Source organism: Salvelinus fontinalis, chromosome 21, assembly GCF_029448725.1.
Source record: "Salvelinus fontinalis isolate EN_2023a chromosome 21, ASM2944872v1, whole genome shotgun sequence".
Lineage (NCBI taxonomy): Eukaryota > Metazoa > Chordata > Actinopteri > Salmoniformes > Salmonidae > Salvelinus > Salvelinus fontinalis.
The window spans coordinates 44,922,541-44,942,404 of NC_074685.1; the positions used below are offsets into that span (position 1 = coordinate 44,922,541).

Genomic DNA, 19,864 nt, shown 5'->3' on the forward strand with positions numbered 1-19,864 from the left:
AAAACGCAAAACTTATCAAAAGCACAATATGCTGAACAATACTCAACAGACACCACAATATTGTAGTTTGACATGAATACTTAGTATCTCATAATCAATATACTGTATCTATATGTTACACAAGGTTTACACAAAAACGTGCTTAACTTTCATACATTTTGGGGGGGGGGGGGGGGGGGTAAGTATGTCATGAATTCAGATAAAGCTCTGCAGTCAGCATTCTCTCTATTCTGAAGTTTGGTCGGTCAGGTGACCTCTAGCTGATTGTTGCTAGGAAGTCAGTCTCCAGGGAGACAAAGGCCTTTCAGCGCTGTGGTCTGGTCACTGCTCAAAGGCCTTTCTCTGACTTAGATAGACATGTCCTGCCAGTGGGAGTTCAAGATAGAGGCACTTGGAGATATTCTAACTCACACACATTCTCCCTGGTCACATTGTGTTATATTGTTCTTGTTCACCATTACACTTTCAGTGATTTATTCACAGATTAGACGAAGTACGATGACTAACAACTCCAGTTCTGCTGTATTAGCTTGCTCGGGAAGTTGTAGCAAGGCTGTTACACCAGTTTTCTTTCAAAACACAGGGACAAACATAACATGTCACTGAAGATCCAGTACCATTCCTATCATCTCTTTTCTAAAACAAACGTTGACTGTTCTTTTTTACAGATATAAATTGTGTCAAACAAACTGTTCTTGCTCATATCAGTTATTTCATTAAAGCTCGTGTTGGCCTCTTTGCCTTCGTCAGAGGAAAGAACATCTGACGAAGGCCAAGAGGCTGACACATGAGCTTTAAGAAAATAAGTGATAGGAGCAAGAGCAGTGTGCGGGTTTCTCTGTGAAGTTATTACATTATTCCTACTCACCTGCAATGAGAACTCGGATAAAGGGGTACCCCAGAGTTTGATTCTGGAGCCACTATTGTTTACACTGTATATACACAATTTGAAATACTGTGAAAAAATGTTTATGAATGTTTATGTTTATGCTGATGATACAGTATTGTACTCTGTAAACCAAGCCTTTTCACATTTGACATCTGATTTCCAAGCGCTACAGAAGTCACTCTTGGACTTTAAGTTTGTACTTAATGCAACAACAACAAAAAATCCATGCTATTATCTAGGTCCCATAAATTACTTACTGTTTGTGGTTTAGGCTGGGTTTCTGTATAGCACTTCTGCTATACATCTGCTGGTGTAAAAAGGGCTTCATAAATACATTTGATTGACATTACTAGCCTGAACAGAACACACATTGAACGAGTTCCCTCTTATGAATATCTTGGTATCTGGCTAGATAATAAGTTGGCATTTTAAAAACGCATGTTACTGAGCTGGTAAAGAAGTTGAAGTTCAAAGTTGTATTATTTTACAGAAATAGAGCATGTCTATCTATTGATAATAGAAAGGAAGGTGTCCAGGCCATTTTTATGTCTGTTTTAGATTAGAGGGATATAATCTCCATGCAAGCAGCTGCTTCCACACTTTGACCACTAGATGCTGTTTTACATTGTGCCCTTAGATTCATTACTGGTGATTATTTTAGAACCCACCCACCTGTCTGTAGAGCAGCATTCCCTTCTGTTTATTTACAAAGCGCTCCTGCAGAAACTTCCGATGTCTCTGACAACACTGGTCAAGGTCACAAAGATAGAATACAGTACAAGAGCACAAGATTGGATAGTGCTAGAGGTTCCAAGGGTGGCATCTGATTTAGGGAGAGACTCCTTTTAGTTTTTATGCTCCACAGATGTGGAATATGTTGCAAAGGAGGCTCAGGCTTGAATGCCTGGCTCACTTTCGGGAATTTACAGCATTAGTGGGGGATGCTCCATGTAAAGATTGGGTTGATTTTTTAGGATCATGTTTTGTAATTTAGTATTATATTGATATTATATTGTGCTGGGCTCATTTGAAAAAGAGAATTGGTCTCAATATGAACATTAATTAACCTAAATAATTACCCCTCTGCTGTTAACAGCATATGATAACTATAACTTCATATTTTAGCTGAGCTTTGATTCATGTAATGGGATTGACAGTTTCCCATTCTCTTCACTTTCTCTGTCTTATTTCCTTTGTCCTGTTGTCTGTATGTGGTGTCTCGAATGACACAGGTGGCATATCATGTTTGACATTTTCTGAGAAAGAAAATGTGTGATAGGTGGCATGAAATATATAGGGGTAATAATCAGATGACAAAAGAGACCACTGCATAACATTCAGGAAAATGGGCTGTTCCTTATATGCTTCCATCAATCAAATAAATATGGTTTAAAAATACAGTTAAGACCATATCTTTATGATCAGTTTAAGACGTTTTATCCTGACCCTAAATAACCTGTACTTATATTATGTACTTATATTGACCAGCAGGGGTCCCTAAACACACGTTTGCGAAATTGACAAAGATTCTTTATAACTAACCCAAGACAGACCAGAGCCTGTCGTTTCCAATGGGAACAAACGAACAGAATAGGCAGAACACGCAAAAAGTTGAGCAGAGCCAAGCACGAGTTAAACAACGCCATAACAAAACAAAAACACTTTTGCAAAGGGTAAAGGATGCAAAACACAGTCCACTCTGTTAGATACTAGTTTTGGAAACAGAAAACTGTATGGAGATCAAATGTTTAATCGACGCGAAAATTAGCAGAACGTCGGCCAAAATCCATCTCGCTCCATCTTCTCCCACTGCCGGCTAATGGACTTCCTCTCATCACCAACCATATTTGGCAGTGAGTGGGAAACGCCAACCGGATGCTTCACATTTATACATCCAGTGAAATATCTGGCTCGTGGTTCTAGCTGTGGTTGAGATATTTACCGCGGAAGAATATTTTAAGAAAAAATATATAAAATTAAAAGACAAACGCAGTAGAAACGGGATAGCTTGGAGAACGATATTATAAAATGTCTTCGTCAAAGACATCTTGGCTTTTGGGGACCTTGTTAATATCAATACTTTGTTTTGTTTCTTGGAAACATTCAATAATCGGTAAGTTTATTTTTTTACTCTTGCAAGTGTTGGTTAAGCTATGTGCAAGGAGCCCATTGGCTAGTTTTGCAACAAGGGGGAGAGGGATTCTAATTTGTTTGGGGATAAGTAGCTAGTTGAATTGTCATGGTGTTGTCCTTTTATTGTTGTCCTTTGTGACATTACTGTCCTAACGTTTGTTTATACAATACTGAACTGATTGAATTGATTACTAATATCCACTATCCATTTGAGAAGGTGACGTGTGAGTGTACATTATCTATGTAAATTATTAATTGCTTATGTCTATTAATCTCCATTTTAGATGTGAGAGGTGCCTTTCTATTGGTGGGGCGAGGTCTGTTGCTGTTGGGCCTATCTACCTTGATGGTGTCATATTTTTATCCACGCCTGAGGTCTTTGTTCTCTTCCAACACCCGATCAACATCTGAATGTAGGTGACTGTCTATCAAACAGACAATCCCAATATTACTCATTCAAATCATACATTCCATTTTGTATAACAGTAGTCGCCAACCCTAGGCCTTTGTTACAGCAGAGTTAGCATTCCAAAACCATTCTTATCCATAGAGTTTTTAGCGGTTAGGTTCACCCACAGTTGCCTGCATGTGCACTACAATTCCGACGCTGTGTTAACGTTTAGAAACTTCAAACCAGTTGTTCGAAACATGCTGATATGCCCCTTTTCATTTCAACAATAAATCATTTTTCAAAAAATATACTTACTGTAGCAGTTTTGCACAGACTTGTGCGCCATTTTACGAACTACACTTCCTCCCAAGTTACATACAGGTGTTTGGAGCACGCTAGATAGCCAATTAGCTCAGGTGGCTTTCTGTCTGTCTACCACAAACAAGCGATGAGACATGGTCGTATGGGAACCATATAAAGGTGTGTAGTAATATTTTATTTTAACCTTTATACGTTCCTTATGTTTCCAAAACCATACCGCAAGCGATTGCTTTTAATGTTCAGAACGAGCGTTGGAGACGTTGATTAACAAAACTCCCCCCACCCAAAAGATGCTACTGTCAATAGGCGCTAAAGCATTTAGCGTCAATGAATGGGTTACAGCAGCGCCAGGTCACCAACACACCTGATTTAATTAATCTAGGCCATTAGTTGATTAGCCTAATTAGGTGTTTCAGTACTGGTGTAACCGATGTGAAATGGCTAGCTAGTTAGCGGTGGTGCGCGCTAATAGCGGTTCAATCGGTGACGTCACTCGCTCTGAGGCCTTGAAGTAGTTGTTCCCCTTGCGGGGTCCCTGGTTCGAACGAGGGGAACGGAAACAAAACTGTTACACTGGCCACTGTTTTTCAACTTCTGATACCAGGCCAACGATTTCTTCTGAAATTGTGAACCAGTTGATGGTTGAATGAAACTATGCACTTCTTCCAGATTCTGAAGATGAGGAGGCAAAACAAAGACAAAAGCAGGCAAGGGAGGAGCTGCAGGAGAAACACAGTGAGAAGGTAATATGGCCTTTCAGCAAAAAACTAAACAGCACTGCTCTTTTTTTTAACAGAGTAGGCTAATATTTTCCTGTGTGTGTTTCCCTTTCAGGCCTTCTCTTATCAGGAGTCAGTGCTGAGGCCTCGTCAGGAGTCTTCTATGAGGAAGAAAGAAGAGCAATTCTACCGCATGACGGGAGAGGCCTGGAAGCTGACTGACGGAGAACAACTTGGGGTGAGAATAACTTCAGATACCACCCATGGAATTGTATAAAACAAACCACATAACTTAGTTACTGGGTGACTGGATTCTCTGAACACTTCGTTTCGATAGCTAAGCAACCGTACCTTTTGCGCATGTACTACTTTATGAGTTACGAAATAAGTTGTAAGTTGTTATTTACGGTTAAAACGTAGATTGTTTTGCCCCAGTGCAATATGTAGACTAGGTTGTCATGTAGGCTAAATGTGTTTGGTTTCACGCCAAAATTTGAATTTTAAAAAAAGGATCTATTTCAATGGGCCAGGTAAATCTACATATTAATGAATAAAACATGATAAGAATTGATATTGTACACTGTTTCAAATTTGCTTGGACCAAATGAACAGTGTGCTTAGCCAATGGAATGCAGTACTTGCTTTCTCCCACTGGGGAGAACAATTGTACACACCTCTTACATTTTTAGGCCTTTTGATACTTCTATGGACAAGATCCTCAGTGAGGTGTGCCAACTGTAAATGTGTTATTTATGTGGCTCCAGGAAGGAGAATCGTTGGGGCAGAGAGCCCAGGAGGATGTTGATGGGACACCCAATCAGGAGGCAGTAAGAAGGAGGAAACTGCCAGAGAGTGCCACCAGACTCCACCCCAAACTTGAGGTCCCTCCCCAAAAAAGGGTGTGTATACTGAATGCCTCTATTCAGGAAAGTATGCTAATGGGAAGGACATCATTAACAATTTAAATCCAAGGACCTGAAAATGGTTTTATTCCATGGTTAGTGCTATTCAGAATTGGGACGTCCCTACCCCAAACCATAACCATTTTAAATGTCAACTTCAATGAGGTAAAATCAGTTGCAATGTCCCAAGGATTCCAGATAGCACAAACCTTTATTCCATGTCAGGTTAGTCCCGCTTGCGGGTCCCTCCCATAGTTTATTATTTCACTAAAGCAGAGGGAGTCATTGTTCTGTGTTTAGGCCGGGATTCAATCCGATCACGCTTTGTCGGCAATGCACCTTTTTTAAAGACGTTCAGAGACCGCACAGTAGGGAAAGGGGGATACCTAGTCAGTCGTACAACTGAAAGGTGCGGGGGGGGGGGCTGCCTTAATCGACATCTACGTCTCTGGCGCCCGGGGAACAGTGTTAACTGCCTTGCTCAGGGGCAGAACAACAGATTTGAACACTGTCAGCTTGGGGATTCGATCCAGCCACTTTTCAGTAACACTGCATATCTCAGCTCAATCAGAAAATACCATTGAAATGGCGCATAGTCGACAAAGCACAATGGGTTTGAAACCAGGCCTAAAACCTCAATGGTTTATGTGCTCTCTGGATTGAAAAGGTGGTCGTTTTACCTGAGGAGCCAGCAGAGGATGCTGAAGGGGTATGTATTATAGACACTTTTGTATCTGTTATGCTATGGAATTTGAAGACACATTAATCAATGTAAACAATTCATGATTGGCAAAAGGTGGTCAGTGTGAGTACAGCAAGGTTTCTCTTGACCTTCCTTTGATAGGTTGTACGGGTGGCTTTGAGATGCCCAAGTGGAAGAACAATTCACAGAAGATTCCTGAAATCCGACAGCTCCTCGGTGAGAAAAGGAGTTTCCCCCCCTTTATGTATTCATCTCATACTCAAACTTTTATAACATGGTCTCATAATCCTATTCAATAAAATAGTTAAGTTTAACATCCCAAAAGATGCTTACGAAGATTGTACTGTTTTGAAAACCTTGTTCTGTAGGTTCTTCTGGACTGGTTGCTGAAAACAGGATATCACCCGGCAATCTACACATTATGCACCACCTACCCCAGACAACCCTTGGTCATTGGGAAAGACATAAGCATGGGGGATGCAGGCATTTTAACACACACAGTATTAAATGTGGAAGTGAAAGATCCCTCCACAACCTAAGGAAAAAGCATCAGTTCCATGCCATTTGAAAATAAAAATATGGGCAACTGGATCATAGGCGTCAGAACAGCAAATCCTTCACACAAGGGAACAAAGCTATAAACTATGTCCATATTGTCAGAACCAAGTATACAACCAGTGTACTCCTTTCATGTTCAGTTGTATGAATTACTGTTTCCCAAATTATATTGCTACACAAACACATGTGGATAATGTCGAGTTCTGATGTTATAAATTGTTGGGTTGTAATTTGAAATACCAGACGTTAATGGTTATTTAGGAGGAATGTATATGGTGGGGTCAATGGAGGTTGTTTAAGAGCCAGGAATGTTACTAAGGGAAAAGGCAGTCACATGGTTGTGGAATCGGAGCAGAGGTCAGGTCACATGAAGGAACAGTATTACCCACATCAACTTCCTGCCTAGCAACAAAGATGTTGAGGAAAGGAGACTGCCTAAAGGGGGTATAAATACTTGGGTGTTAACATGCATTTTTTTTCAGCCATTGTGAATAAACTTGGTTCGGGTTTTTCCTAGTCTTTACTCATTTTAGAACCTAACAATGACTGAAATATCAGCAAGAGTCGGATTAAAAGTACTTTAGTTCAAATACATCAAAGAGGCAATCACTGACAAATATACAGAGGGCAATAAATGCAAACGAGTAGGAGAAAGCAGGTAGGTCTTTTGACATGAAAGCATACAATCCCAAGGAGCAAGAGGCATCTCCCTCAATTTTAAGCATCCATTCCCAAATAGTGTGACGGCTAGGGATGTATGTGCATTTGTATAAAATATTGTAAATAATTCACATGCCCGGCATTGCCAACGGAAATTGTATATTTGTCCAGTGATCTTTGGGTGGGGAAAGGAAGAGTTGTCACATTTGTTTGCGTAATGTACAGTCCACGGAAGAAAAACAAAGGAACATTACGATCAATAGTATAGAGCAGGCAGTTGCACTAAAGGCTAAAAAAGGACACTGTGTTGCAGTACTGAGACACAGGGCAATGTGTATTATTGTAATGTGTACTAAATGCTTATATGGCACATTTTGGTCCATGTTAGTGCTTTAATGTTGGTAACAGGTCATATGCACACAGGTTTTGGGGTGGGGGGGGTGGTTGTCGTTTGCTGTAGAGGAGTTTATAAGAAGTAGTCGGGGGTACGGCGGGTGACGTGGGGCTCTCCGCGTCGAGGTGCAGGGTCGAACTGAAGGCTGGAGGACAGGAAATACAACATTAGGATGACTCCAATTGGGACCATTTACAGAACTGTCCTTTTTAGACTAAAAACCTCATGTGGTCAATGGAACCTGTAACTCAATTTATGCCAGTTGTGAAGATAAGTTTTTGGTGCTGAATATAGAAGTTCCAATTAGGGACAATGAGTGTTACTTTGATGTACACTGGCAAAGCACATGCAGCAACAGCTATTGCATTCTATTTGTTCTCAGTAACACTCAATGTTAAAACATCTACTCCAGATAACCACAAAATGTCACTTACAAAGAGTATTTAAGAGTATCGTCCAGTTCCATGATAGCAGCTTGGTTGCCACAGCGATAGCAGTAGTTTGGCGCACTGAAGATGGTGACAACATTTCGGTCATGACACCAGTTGTAGCCCTGGAAAAAGGCAACCCGTACGTTAGTACATACAAACCACTTAGTTGAAATGATCAATTTAAAAGTAAACAAACTCAAGTCACTTATTCTAATCATTACTCAAAACTCGTACAAGAAGTTAAATTGAGACAGTTACAAAGCTTCATTTCCAACTCTATATTCTCATCCTGGGATTCTTATGCAGAGTGACTGAGCTAAATTACCTACATAGTCCAAGAACATTTTACTAGTGCACTTTATGGGGAAAAGTGCGCCATTTTGGATGCAAACCTAGTCTCGAAGCACAGGCTGCCCCCCCTTTACGAATTCTTTTTTTTACACTACCTAATCTCTATTTTTGATGTTAATGGAATGCTATAGAAGGGTCCAGGCACATAGTTTGTGAATTCACTTTTGCGAGATGGGGGGGGGGGGGGGGGGGGGTAATATGGGGGCCATGAAAAACATGAAGGCTCCAAAAACACCTAAATAGTGTAGGTCCTTTTGGAAGCTCTCAGTATAGTGATGAAGCACTTTAAATGTTTTACATGAAATTGTGTCATTCTGAACTTTGGCCGCAATGTCATATTCCATTTTATTGCGACTCGAGCGATAGCTATCCGTCCATTCTAGAGGTAATTGCCAAAATAAAAAAGGAAACACTTGAGTAAATGAGGGATAAGTATATAGAAAACATAGGATGCTTCCACACAGGAATTTCCAGACATTTGTAGAATCCATGCCAAGGCGCTGGTGGTTCGTGGTGGCCCAACGCCCCATTAAGACATGTTGGCATTTCCTTTATTTTGGCAGTTACCTGTAGCAGCTGGCTACATGGCGAATGGAACAGCTGGATAGGGGAAACGGCTTGGGTCGCACAAAAGGGAATACAGGGTTGGGCTAAAGTTATGACAATTTCATGTGTACAACATCATCACCTGTATCACTATACTGAGAGCTTTGCCATTTCTAAAAGGACGCATTTGGGTGTTTTTGGCACCTTTGCTCATGTTTTTTTCGGTGCCCCCATACTACACAACAAGGATGATGAAGTGATTTGCTGTAAGTTTCACAAAAAAAATAATGTTTTTTTTTTTAAAGTTATCACAAAAAGGTGCCTGAACCCTTTTATAAACATGCCATTTACATAAAAATAGAGGTTTGGTTATTTTTTTTTAATGTTTCCTTTTAAGCTGAAAGTGGGTAAAACTATAAATATAAAACGCTGTACACAAGGCTCTTGAATTATTGATTCCGGTTCAATTCTAGCACAGCAGCTTCCAGCTGAATCATCTACGGAAACATGGAGACTACCTCAGCTCTATCCTAACAGTCTTATCCTAACAAACCTTTAGGTTCCATGAACAAAATGGAAGTACCACAACATTTGAAATATTCAGAAATCGCCCCTTTCCATGGTAGAATTGAAATGCTATGCTCCCCGCCAAAAATATACTATAACTTTATTTTCCATTTACATGGAAGTCCATTAATTAATGTAAATATCTAACAGGTAAAGCATGTTACTACCAGAATCACTGCGCCACATGCTTTAATACTAACTACACCAATCAAGTATATAAACACACTTAGCATAAACATTAACTGCCTAAATTAAAAGTGGGGTTACCTCCATGACAAGTTGGTGGGCACGGGACACAAGGGTAAGACCGTTGGCATGATTGAAGGTTTCCGAGATGTCCTGCCCAAAGGTGTAGCCGGCACCTCGTGGGGAGATGCCCCAGCCCCCACGGTCATCTGGGTCTGACCACAGCAGGTCACACATAGGCCCCTGAAACAAACACACATCATTAACAAAAGCAGCCCTCAATGACAATGACACATGGGCATTATGACCTCATTCCTGAAACACACATTAACAAAAGCAGCCCCCAATGACACATAGGGATTATGACCTCATTTAGCATGGCTTGAACACCGAGAGCCTAATACGTGATGTAATTCTATGGGCAGTAGGATTGCAAAGGAGGGGAATATTCATCATAAGACCACAGCCCTCATTGACAATGATGCATTGGAAAGGTGACAACCTGAATAGCCTACCTCTTGAGCAGAGACCAGGGCTATGTTCATTAGGGCCCACCGTAGCAAAACAGATGAGAAAACGAAAATAAGCATATCTAATTGGACAAGTCCAGTTACATCTTCCCCATTTTACTCAGTTTGGTGCCTACTGAACATGACCCGGCTTGGCTCCAACACTGGTAGGTCAACATGACCCAGGGCTTGGCTCTGGGTCAACACAACCTCATGACAATATCACTACCTCATACCATCTGATAGCCCCACTCTCTGCTTACAGATAGCTAGTATCCAGCCCCTACTGTATGTGTCGTTGACAGGGCTGACTACTAACGTCCTCTGGCAGGCAGCACTGACCTCGTGTGGAACCTCCTGCAGGCGATCCAGGGCCCGGATGTGATCCAGTGTGTCTATGGAGGGGGAGAGGCCACCGTGTAGACAGAAGATCTGAGACAGAGGAGGAAACAAGAGTATAGATGTTGATTTGCCCTTACGTAACAAGTTGCTCCGGATAAGAGTGTTTGCTAAATTACTAAAATGTTAATGTAGCCTAAATATAAAATGACAAGAGTTACAAATATACATTTGGGACACACAGATTGAAGGTTGTGAATAAGTTCAAAAGGAAGCCTAGCTACCGAATTACACTACCGTTCAAAAGCTGAGTCACTTACAAATGTCCTTGTTTTTTAAAGATTTTTTTGGTCCATTAAAATGTCAAATTGATCAAAAACAGTGTAGACATTTAAATTACTATTGTAGCTGAAAACGGCTGATTTATTGGAATATCTACATAGGCGTAGGGCTGGGCGGTATACTGTATTTTATAATATACCAGTATTGATGCAGGGACCAGTTTGGGTTTTTACATTCTATACCGGTATTTGAATATTTGGTTTGTTAAATGTGATACGCCATGTGTAATGTCACTTTCCACACAGACCTAGCAACGCACCCTGTCACTGAAGGAGAGCATTTGATGTTCCTCAACCAGAGACATGCGTTCAGTCTGCATGGTCAATGCAGCACATGCAATAATGTTGATGACAACAGTGCTGTTTTCACTTTGCTTCTTAATATAAATCCACAAGCGTTCTATAATGACACTATTAGTTTGTGTTTCTTACATCAGCAAACAGCTAGTTTGTCTTTTCTTAGCAAGTTGCCTTAAAATCAGTTGCGATGCTAATTGTTAGCCGCTAATGCTAATAGCTAGCTAGCTAATAAATGTACTGAGTAAGAGCAAACGTAGCTAGCTAATACAGCCTGATAATACCAGTGATGGTGTAGACCTAAATCAGCATGTTGTTTGTGCACCAGTATCTTCTAAATCAGAGGAATATGCAAAGCAAGAATATGTTAGCTGCACGAAGTAGCCAAGAGAAAACATGCACTGTAGCCAAAGGTTATAGGGTCCCCTATGAAACACTTAACACTTTAGTTCCCTCCCTGTCACAATAACGCCTCCTTGGCATTTTAATTACCGTAATTTCCGGACTATAAGCCGCTACTTTTTTCCCACGCTATGAACCTTGCGCTTTATACAATGACGCGGCTAATTTATGGATTTTTCCCGCTTTCACAAATTCATGCCGCCAAAAAACTGAGCACCGTCACATAATGTGACGTAAATCGAGCGCGCTCAAACCTTCCATCATTCTGATTACGGTAGTCATTTTGTCACCCTCATCATGGCAAAGACACGGAGAAATGCATATGATGCAGCTTTCAATTTGAAGGCGATCGATCTGGCTGTTGGAAAAGGAAATAGTGCTGCTGCACGGGAGCCTTAATGAGTCGATGATAAGACGTTGGAAACAGCAGCGTGAGAAACTGACTTAGTGCAAAAAGACAACAAAAGTTTTCAGAGGAAAGAAAAGCAGATGGCCCGAACTAGAAAATGAGGCTTGGATGAGTTTGCCTCCGGATGAAAGTGAGGAGAGCGCAATGAAAACGATCCAACATCGGATGAAGCAATTCTGAGGCTATTCAACTCCGACACCAAAGGAGATGACTTCAGTGGTTTCAGTGCACAGGAGGAAGATAGTGACCAAGGACTTTCTTGGTAGGCTATTGTTTACTGCTATTTAAAAAAAAAAAAAAAAATGTTACAAGCCTGTTTCGTTAAAGCCTATTTATTTTTGTTACAAGCCGTGTTTCGTTAAAGCCTATTTATTTTTGTTACATGCCGTGTTTCGTTTAAAGGCTGTGTAAAGTTCATTTGTTTCAATGTACCGGTAGGCACCTGCGGGCTTATAGACACGTGCGGCTTATTTATGTACAAAACAAAAAAAATAATTATATTCAGGTGCGCTTAATAGTCCAGCAATTACGGTAGTTGTCATCTCAAAACACTGTATTCAAAGTGCCCACTATAACTATAGAATTAGAATAGTCATTCTATTTCCATGACTCCAACAGTTTTGCTCTAATTCGCAAGTCAAATCGCAATTGCAACATAGAGTTAAAAATAAGTCCTAGATTATTTGCCCATATCGTGGAGCCCTACGTGGCAGTGTAGAAATTCTCTCAATTGAGCAGTGGTGTAAAGTACTTAAGTAGTACTTGAAAGTATTTTTTCTTAAGTCGTTTTTTTTAGGTGGGCAGAGTTGCAAAGAAAAAGACATATCTCAGACTGGCCAATAAAAATAAAAGATTAAGGTGGGCAAAAAAACACAGACACTGGACGTAGGAACTCTGCCTAGAAGGCCTACATCCCGGAGTCGCCTCTTCACTGTTGACGTTGAGACTGGTGTTTTGCGGGTACTATTGAATGAAGCTGCCAGTTGAGGACTTGTGAGGCGTCTGTTTCTCAAACAAGACACTAATGTACTTGTCCTCTTGCTCAGTTGTGCACTGGGGCCTCCCACTCCTCTTTCTGTTCTGGTTAGGGCCAGTTTGCGCTGTTCTGTGAAGGGAGTAGTGCACAGCGTTGTAAGAGATCTTGAGTTTCTTGGTAATTTCTCGCATGGAATAGTCTTCATTTCTCAGAACAAGAATAGACTGACGAGTTTCAGAAGAAAGGTCTTTGTTTCTGGACATTTTGAGCCTGTAATCAAACCCACAAATGCTGATGCTCCAGATATTCAACTAGTCAAAAGAAGTCCAGTTTTTATTGCTTATTTAAAATCAGAACAGTTTTCAGCTGTGCTAACATAATTGCAAAAGGGTTTTCTAATGACCAATTTGCCTTTTAAAATGATAAAACTTGGATTAGCTAACACAACGTGCCATTGTAACACAGGAGTGATGGTTGCTGATAATGGGCCTCTGTACGCCTATGTAGATAATCCATAAAAAAAATATGTAGTTTCCAGCTACAATAGTAATTTACAATATTAACAATGTCTACACTATTTCTGATCAATTTTATGTTATTTTAAATGGACAACAAAATTGTTTGCTTTTCTTTCAAAAACAAGGACATTTCTAAGTGACCCCAAACTTTTGAGCTGTAGTATAATTCGGTAGCTAGGCTTCCTTTGAACTTATTCACAACCTTCAATCTGTGTCCCCCAAATGCCACCATATTCTATATATAGTGCACTACTTTTGACCAGAGGCTTGGTCAAAAGTAGTTCACTAAGGGAATAGGGTGCCATGAGGGATGCTCCCCATTACATAAAGTAAGGCCACGTCATGCACTTTTAAAGCACTTGTGTTACCTGTTCGTCGACCAGGGCCGTCAGGGGAAGATAATCGAAGAGGTCTGTGAAGTATTTCCACACGTTGGCGTTGCCGTACTTCCTCAAGCACTCGTCGTAGAATCCGTACACCTGTGTGATCTGCCTGCTCTCGTGGTTCCCCCGCAGTATCGTGATGCGTTTTGGGTAACGGACCTGGGGAGCGAGACAGTCGTGATTGAGTTTGGCTCCAAAAGCGCCAGGCCTAAATAACTTGATTGATGAAAAACTGCCCGAGTTCCTTCGTAAAGTACATGACAGCGGCACAGTGCCACCATTTGAAAACTAAACTGCAGTGTATTCAAAACTACTTAACGCCATTTAAAAATTATGCATTTTACACCACACTTGACTAATAAGTGATCCTGTTATAGCCTATAATTTACAAATAAGTTATTCCAATATATCTGTTGTCCTTAGATAAGATGTCCCACACAGACCTCGAAAGTCACAGCTGACGTTTGAGATGAGGTCAATGAATCCAATTCGACCCAGTATGTTAACAGCCGTGAGGTGAGTGACACATTGGTTATGACTGTAAACTGCCCCCCTTCTAGCTTGTAAGCATTACCGGCTGAGCCATGGAATACATTGAGTCTACAAAAAAAATAAAAACACTTCGGTGACCTACTTCAGTTTGCATATTATCTTCAGCTTACATACATTGACTCCTGAATACCACCAGTTCCCATACACTTCAAGAGCTAGCCTACATCATCAGAGGTAGTACAACTTGATTGGTCCTTGACTTTCTTCGGGACACAGTTGAGAGTTCAAAATATATTGAGCATACGAGAATGACATGTCCCTGGTTTTAAGAACAGGTGCTGGGCAAAAAATATACTGTCGGTAAAATATACTATAGATGTATTTATCTGGGTCTTATCTCTTTTTCAGTCATTTATTATGGCAAGGCAAACCTTATACCAGCAACTGAAATACTGTGGTTTCAGCCCACTCATCAAGTTCAGAATTCACTTGCCTTAAGTGCGACCAGCAGTGAGACTGTTTCCACCGAGTAGTAGCCTCTGTCTACATAGTCCCCCATGAACAGGTAGTTGGTGTCAGGTGACTTGCCCCCGATTCTGAACAGCTCCATGAGGTCGTGGAACTGGCCATGAACATCTCCGCACACCGTGACGGGACAGCGCACCTCCTGCACATTGGACTCCTTGGTAAGGATCTCTTTAGCCTGGAGAGGGGAACAAAACAAGTGCATTACAGAAAACATCAGTGACTGGTGTATCCACATTTACCTGCTTACTTCATTTGCACACACTGTATACAGATTTTTCTATTGTGTTATTGACTGTACATTTATTTATCCCATGTGTAACTGTCATTTTTGTCGCACTGCTTTGCTTTGTCTTGGCCAGGTCGCAGTTGTAAATGAGAACTTGTTCTCAACTGGCCTGGTTAAATAAAGGTTAAATAAAAAGTTAACAATTATTCATGAGGGTGAATGAAAGAGAAGTATTGTATGTGTCGTTTAAATTATGTACGATACATCAAAACGCTAGATAGGAAAGCTGCCTCATTTAACTTCAAGGGTGTCGTTGCTTCCCCTGCCCGAATTTTCTGTGAAAGCCGCCCCATTATCACCATGGAAACAATACGAGTGTGTCTCCATGGAGACTTCTCTGCAGCACAGCCCTATCCCTCTTTAATATGAAGACGACAATATAAATTCAGCAGCAAAACTACCCCTCTCGCTAAAGAAATCATCCACGTGCAATTGTGTCAGAACATCATCTCAACAAGAATATAAATGACCAATGAAAATGGACTGGGTAGGTGGTGCATTAAATTAAGCTTGTTGCACATACTGTATTTCAACTATACAATGCAAAGTATGGATCGGCAAGCAGGGAAATTATTTTACGGTCTGCAATAGAGGTCGACCGAATAATCGGAATGGCCGATTAATTAGGGCCGATTTCAAGTTTTCATAACAATCGGAAATCTGTGTTTTTGGACACCGATTTGGCTGATAATTTTTATTTTTTTAAACACACCTTTATTTAACTAGGCAAGTCAGTTAAGAACACATTCTTATTTTCAATGACGGCCTAGAAACGGTAGGTTAACTAACTGCCTTGTTCAGGGGCAGAACGACAGATTTTTACCTTGTCAGCTCAGGGATTCAATCTTGCAACCTTACGGTTAACTAGTCTAACGCTCTAACCACCTGCCTTACATTGCACTCCACGAGGAGCCTGCCTGTTACGCGAATGCAGTAAGAAGCCAAGGTAAGTTGCTAGGTAGCATTAAACTTATAAAAAAACAATCAATTATAATCACTAGTTAACTACACATGGTTGAAGATATTACTAGTTTATCTAGCGTGTCCTGCGTTGCATATAATCGATGCGGTGCGCATTCGCGAAAAAGGACTGTCGTTGCTCCAACGTGTACCTAACCATAAACATCAATGCCTTTCTTAAAATCAATACACAAGTCTATATTTTTTAACCTGCATATTTAGTTAATATTGCCTGCTAACATGAATTTCTTTTAACTAGGGAAATTGAGTCACTTCTCTTGCAACAGAGTCAGGGTATATGCAGCAGTTTGGGCCGCCTGGCTCGTTGCGAACTGTGTGAGGACTATTTCTTCCTAACAAAGACAGCCAACTTCGCCAAACGGGATGATCTAACAAAAGAGCATTTGCGTAAAAAGCACAATCGTTACACGACTGTACCTAACCATAAACATCAATGCCTTTCTTAAAATCAATATACAGAAGTATACATTTTTAAACCTGCATATTTAGCTAAAAGAAATCCAGGTTAGCAGGCAATATTAACCAGGTGAAATTTTGTCACTTCTCTTATGTTCATTGCACGCAGAGTCAGGGTATATTTAACAGTTTGTGCCGCCTGGCTCGTTGCGAACTAACTTGCCAGAATTTTACGTAATTATGACATAACATTGAAGGTTGTGCAATGTAACAGGAATATTTAGACTTATGGATACAACCTGTTAAATAAAATACGTAACGGTTCCGTATTTCACTGAAAGAATAAACGTCTTGTTTTCGAGATGATAGTTTCCGGATTCAACCATATTAATGACCTAAGGCTCGTATTTCTGTGTGTTATTATGTTATAATTAAGTATGATTTGATAGAGCAGTCTGAGCGATGGTAGGCACCAGCAGGCTCGTAAGCATTCATTCAAACAGCATTTTCGTGCGTTTATCCAGCAGCTCTTCGCAATGCTTCAAGCATTGCGCTGTTTATGACTTCAAGCCTACCAACTCCCGAGATTAGGCTGGTGTAACCGATGTGAAATGGCTAGCTAATAGCGTTTCAAATGTCACTCGCTCTGAGACTTGGAGTAGTTGTTCCCCTTGCTCTGCATGGGTAACGCTGCTTCGAGGGTGACTGTTGTCGATGTGTTCCTGGTTCGAGCCCAGGTAGGAGCGAGGAGAGGGACGGAAGCTATACTGTTACCCTGGCAATACTAAAATGCCTATAAGAACATCCAATAGACAAAGGAATATTAAATACAAATCGTATAGAGAGAAATAGTCCTATAATAACTACAACCTAAAACTTCTTACCTGGGAATATTGAAGACTCATGTTAAAAGGAACCACCAGCTTTCATATGTTCTCATGTTCTGAGCAAGGAACTTAAACTTTAGCTTTCTTACATGGCACATATTGCACTTTTACTTTCTTCTCCAACACGTTGTTTTTGCATTATTTAAACCAAATTGAACATGTTTCATTATTTATTTGAGGCTAAATTGATTTTATTTATGTATTATATTATGTTAACATACGTGTTCATTCAGTATTGTTGTAATTGTCATTATTACAAATAAAATACAAATTTTATTAAAATCGGACGATTAATCGTCCTTCTGCCCCCCCCCCCCCCCCCCCTTAAAAGATTTAGATGCACTATTGTAAAGTGGCTGTTCCACTGGATATCTTAAGGTGAATGCACCAATTTGTAAGTCGCTCTGGATAAGAGCGTCTGCTAAATGACTTAAATGTAAATGTATAGGCTTTTTTGGTCCTCCAATAATCGGTATCGGCGTTGAAAAATCAGTCGGTTGACCTCTAGTCTGCAATTCACATTTGTTTGGTGCGAAGGGTTCTCCAACGAAACAGTTTATTGCCTTTCAAAATCACCAAGACTCATGTTCTGCACTGTGTGAGGAAAAATATAATTGTTGCGATTGTGATCTCAAATGGTTCCATCCTAAATGGAATCTTCTATTTCCCCAGGGCCTGCATATCTAGCAACATCAACGACATCATGTGTGGATAGTCATAGATTGCAAGCCAGTTCGATCAGGGATGGGAAACTGATGGGGAAGGAAACAAAAAAATCTGAATTTATGAGGGGCCACAGTTGCTTGAGGGTCTACATATCCACCTGCAATTCTACACATTTTTCCATAGGGTGGTATCTGAGTGAGACTGACTTACAAAATCATGTTGGTAATTTGACCATGACCACTAGAATGTTGATAGCTGGCCACTAGACTAATTTACCAACCTAAAAAATGTTAGCTGACATGAGCTAATTGAGTGACTGGCATAAGAAAATAAACTGCTAACGCAGTTTTGAAACTGCACTTTGTGTATTCTACCTTGCAACCATAAGTGCGGGGAGGATAATTGAGCCAAGGGCCTTCATCCCGGAGTTAAATATTTGTAGCATTTGGGTACGGTTAGCTACTCGGTGGTCGCCTTAACTATCAACCCTATGAAAAAGCTACTGACATGTATAAGCTAAAGTTTGTAGCTAACGTACTGTTTTTAGTCCTAACTTAAGTACAAGGCAGTAATATTTGCTTCAATTAGATCGAATTCAATAGCTATGCATTTCCTGACACTATTTGCAGAAAACAACGTAGCTAACCAACTAACTAGTTAGCAGTAACGTCAATAAGCGGAGTTACACACTGGTTAGCTAACGTTAATGGTGGCACGTAGCTAACGTTACCACTAACGCGCTGCTAGTTAACTAGCTACGTTAGCATGTGACAACGGACAACATTATTGGCAAAAATAACTAGCTAACGTTACATGTTTTCTATAACATAAGCAAATAAATTAGAAACCTAGATAATTGAGAAGTTAACCAGTTAACTAGATAATGTTACTGTTAACTACTTATGTTGTGTAAGTCGTTAAAGTTATTAACGTTAGCCATCCAACTAGCTTATGGTAACGTTACCAGTTATTAGTTAGGTAACTTGTTAGATATGTTGTCTAAGTCACATTAGCGAATAACGGTGTGGGAATGGACCTTAAAGACTTCGGATCAAAATTGTGTATTTACATAGTTACTAACAAACCACCACGGAATGTAGAGGAAACCTTGGTTAGTCGTCGACGCTAACTTGCTAGCTAGATTTCAGCGGCCTTCGCGTAAACATGTTACCGGTGAGAAGTTAACTAAAAGTAACTTAGAGAGAACATCGCTAGCTAACGTGTCTTCAGTCGGGTGTTCTTACCTTTTCGCATAGCGTTCGCACTTGATTCTCCGACAATTGCTTGCATTCATTCAGTTGCTCGACCCACTGATCCAATTCCTTTGTAAATACTTTATCGTCCATTTTGAAAACTGTTCAGATAGCTGAAAAACAGACTATGGTGAAGTAATGAAACAACCGTTCTTTCGCTCAAATTCGACGCAACTCAAGACGACAGCCGGGTTATGGCTGGGTTTGTGGAACGCTGCGCAGCACTCTAACGTTACCTATATAACTATAATCAACGAGCCAATCTGTGATTATTATGGGTACCGTCAATACAACGCTAATGTTTTCGTTATTTTTATGGCCCACGTATAAACCATATGGTGCGGCAGGGACGTCCCTGTTTTCTCGGCACTGCGAGCGATGTCTCTCGGTCGCTAGTTCCCTGTCGCCCCCGACCTTCCAAAGGAAACTCGCCGTGTAATGGCCGCTCAG

General features: G+C 40.6%; 2 protein-coding genes across 3 annotated transcripts; one reads left to right on the plus strand and one right to left on the minus strand.

The window, feature by feature from the left end:
* Nucleotides 1–2,773: 2,773 nt before the first annotated feature.
* Nucleotides 2,774–7,125, plus strand: ubxn8 (UBX domain protein 8). Of its 2 annotated transcripts, XM_055875423.1 has the most exons (8): nt 2,774–3,002; nt 3,307–3,435; nt 4,404–4,477; nt 4,569–4,691; nt 5,218–5,352; nt 6,023–6,064; nt 6,200–6,274; nt 6,427–7,125. In XM_055875423.1, exons 1-8 carry the CDS (start codon nt 2,918–2,920, stop codon nt 6,595–6,597), a joined length of 834 nt encoding a protein of 277 aa, XP_055731398.1. In that variant the 5' UTR covers nt 2,774–2,917; the 3' UTR covers nt 6,598–7,125. The 2 variants fall into 2 exon arrangements, with proteins under 2 accessions (XP_055731398.1, XP_055731400.1); XM_055875425.1 differs by lacking the exon at nt 6,023–6,064.
* Nucleotides 7,126–7,180: 55 nt separating this feature from the next.
* ppp2cb (protein phosphatase 2, catalytic subunit, beta isozyme) lies at nt 7,181–19,864 on the minus strand. Its single transcript, XM_055875422.1, has 7 exons — nt 19,406–19,864; nt 14,911–15,120; nt 13,911–14,084; nt 10,603–10,692; nt 9,833–9,994; nt 8,105–8,223; nt 7,181–7,815 (listed from the first exon to the last, which is right to left on the minus strand). The coding sequence occupies exons 1-7, from the start codon at nt 19,505–19,507 to the stop codon at nt 7,743–7,745; spliced, it is 930 nt and encodes a 309-aa protein (XP_055731397.1). The 5' UTR covers nt 19,508–19,864; the 3' UTR covers nt 7,181–7,742.

Excerpts from the sequence above, each read along its gene's own strand:
- ppp2cb (XM_055875422.1), bottom strand. The coding sequence starts at position 19,507 with ATGGACGATAAAGTATTTACAAAGGAATTGGATCAGTGGGTCGAGCAA. Across the intron at positions 14,085-14,910 it reads CACTGCTGGTCGCACTTAAG|GTCCGTTACCCAAAACGCAT; the intron begins GCAAGTGAATTC and ends CTCGCTCCCCAG. Across the intron at positions 9,995-10,602 it reads TGCAGGAGGTTCCACACGAG|GGGCCTATGTGTGACCTGCT; the intron begins GTCAGTGCTGCC and ends TGTTTGTTTCAG.
- ubxn8 (XM_055875423.1), top strand. The coding sequence starts at position 2,918 with ATGTCTTCGTCAAAGACATCTTGGCTTTTGGGGACCTTGTTAATATCA. Across the intron at positions 4,478-4,568 it reads AGGAGAAACACAGTGAGAAG|GCCTTCTCTTATCAGGAGTC; the intron begins GTAATATGGCCT and ends TTTCCCTTTCAG. Across the intron at positions 6,065-6,199 it reads CAGCAGAGGATGCTGAAGGG|GTTGTACGGGTGGCTTTGAG; the intron begins GTATGTATTATA and ends TTCCTTTGATAG.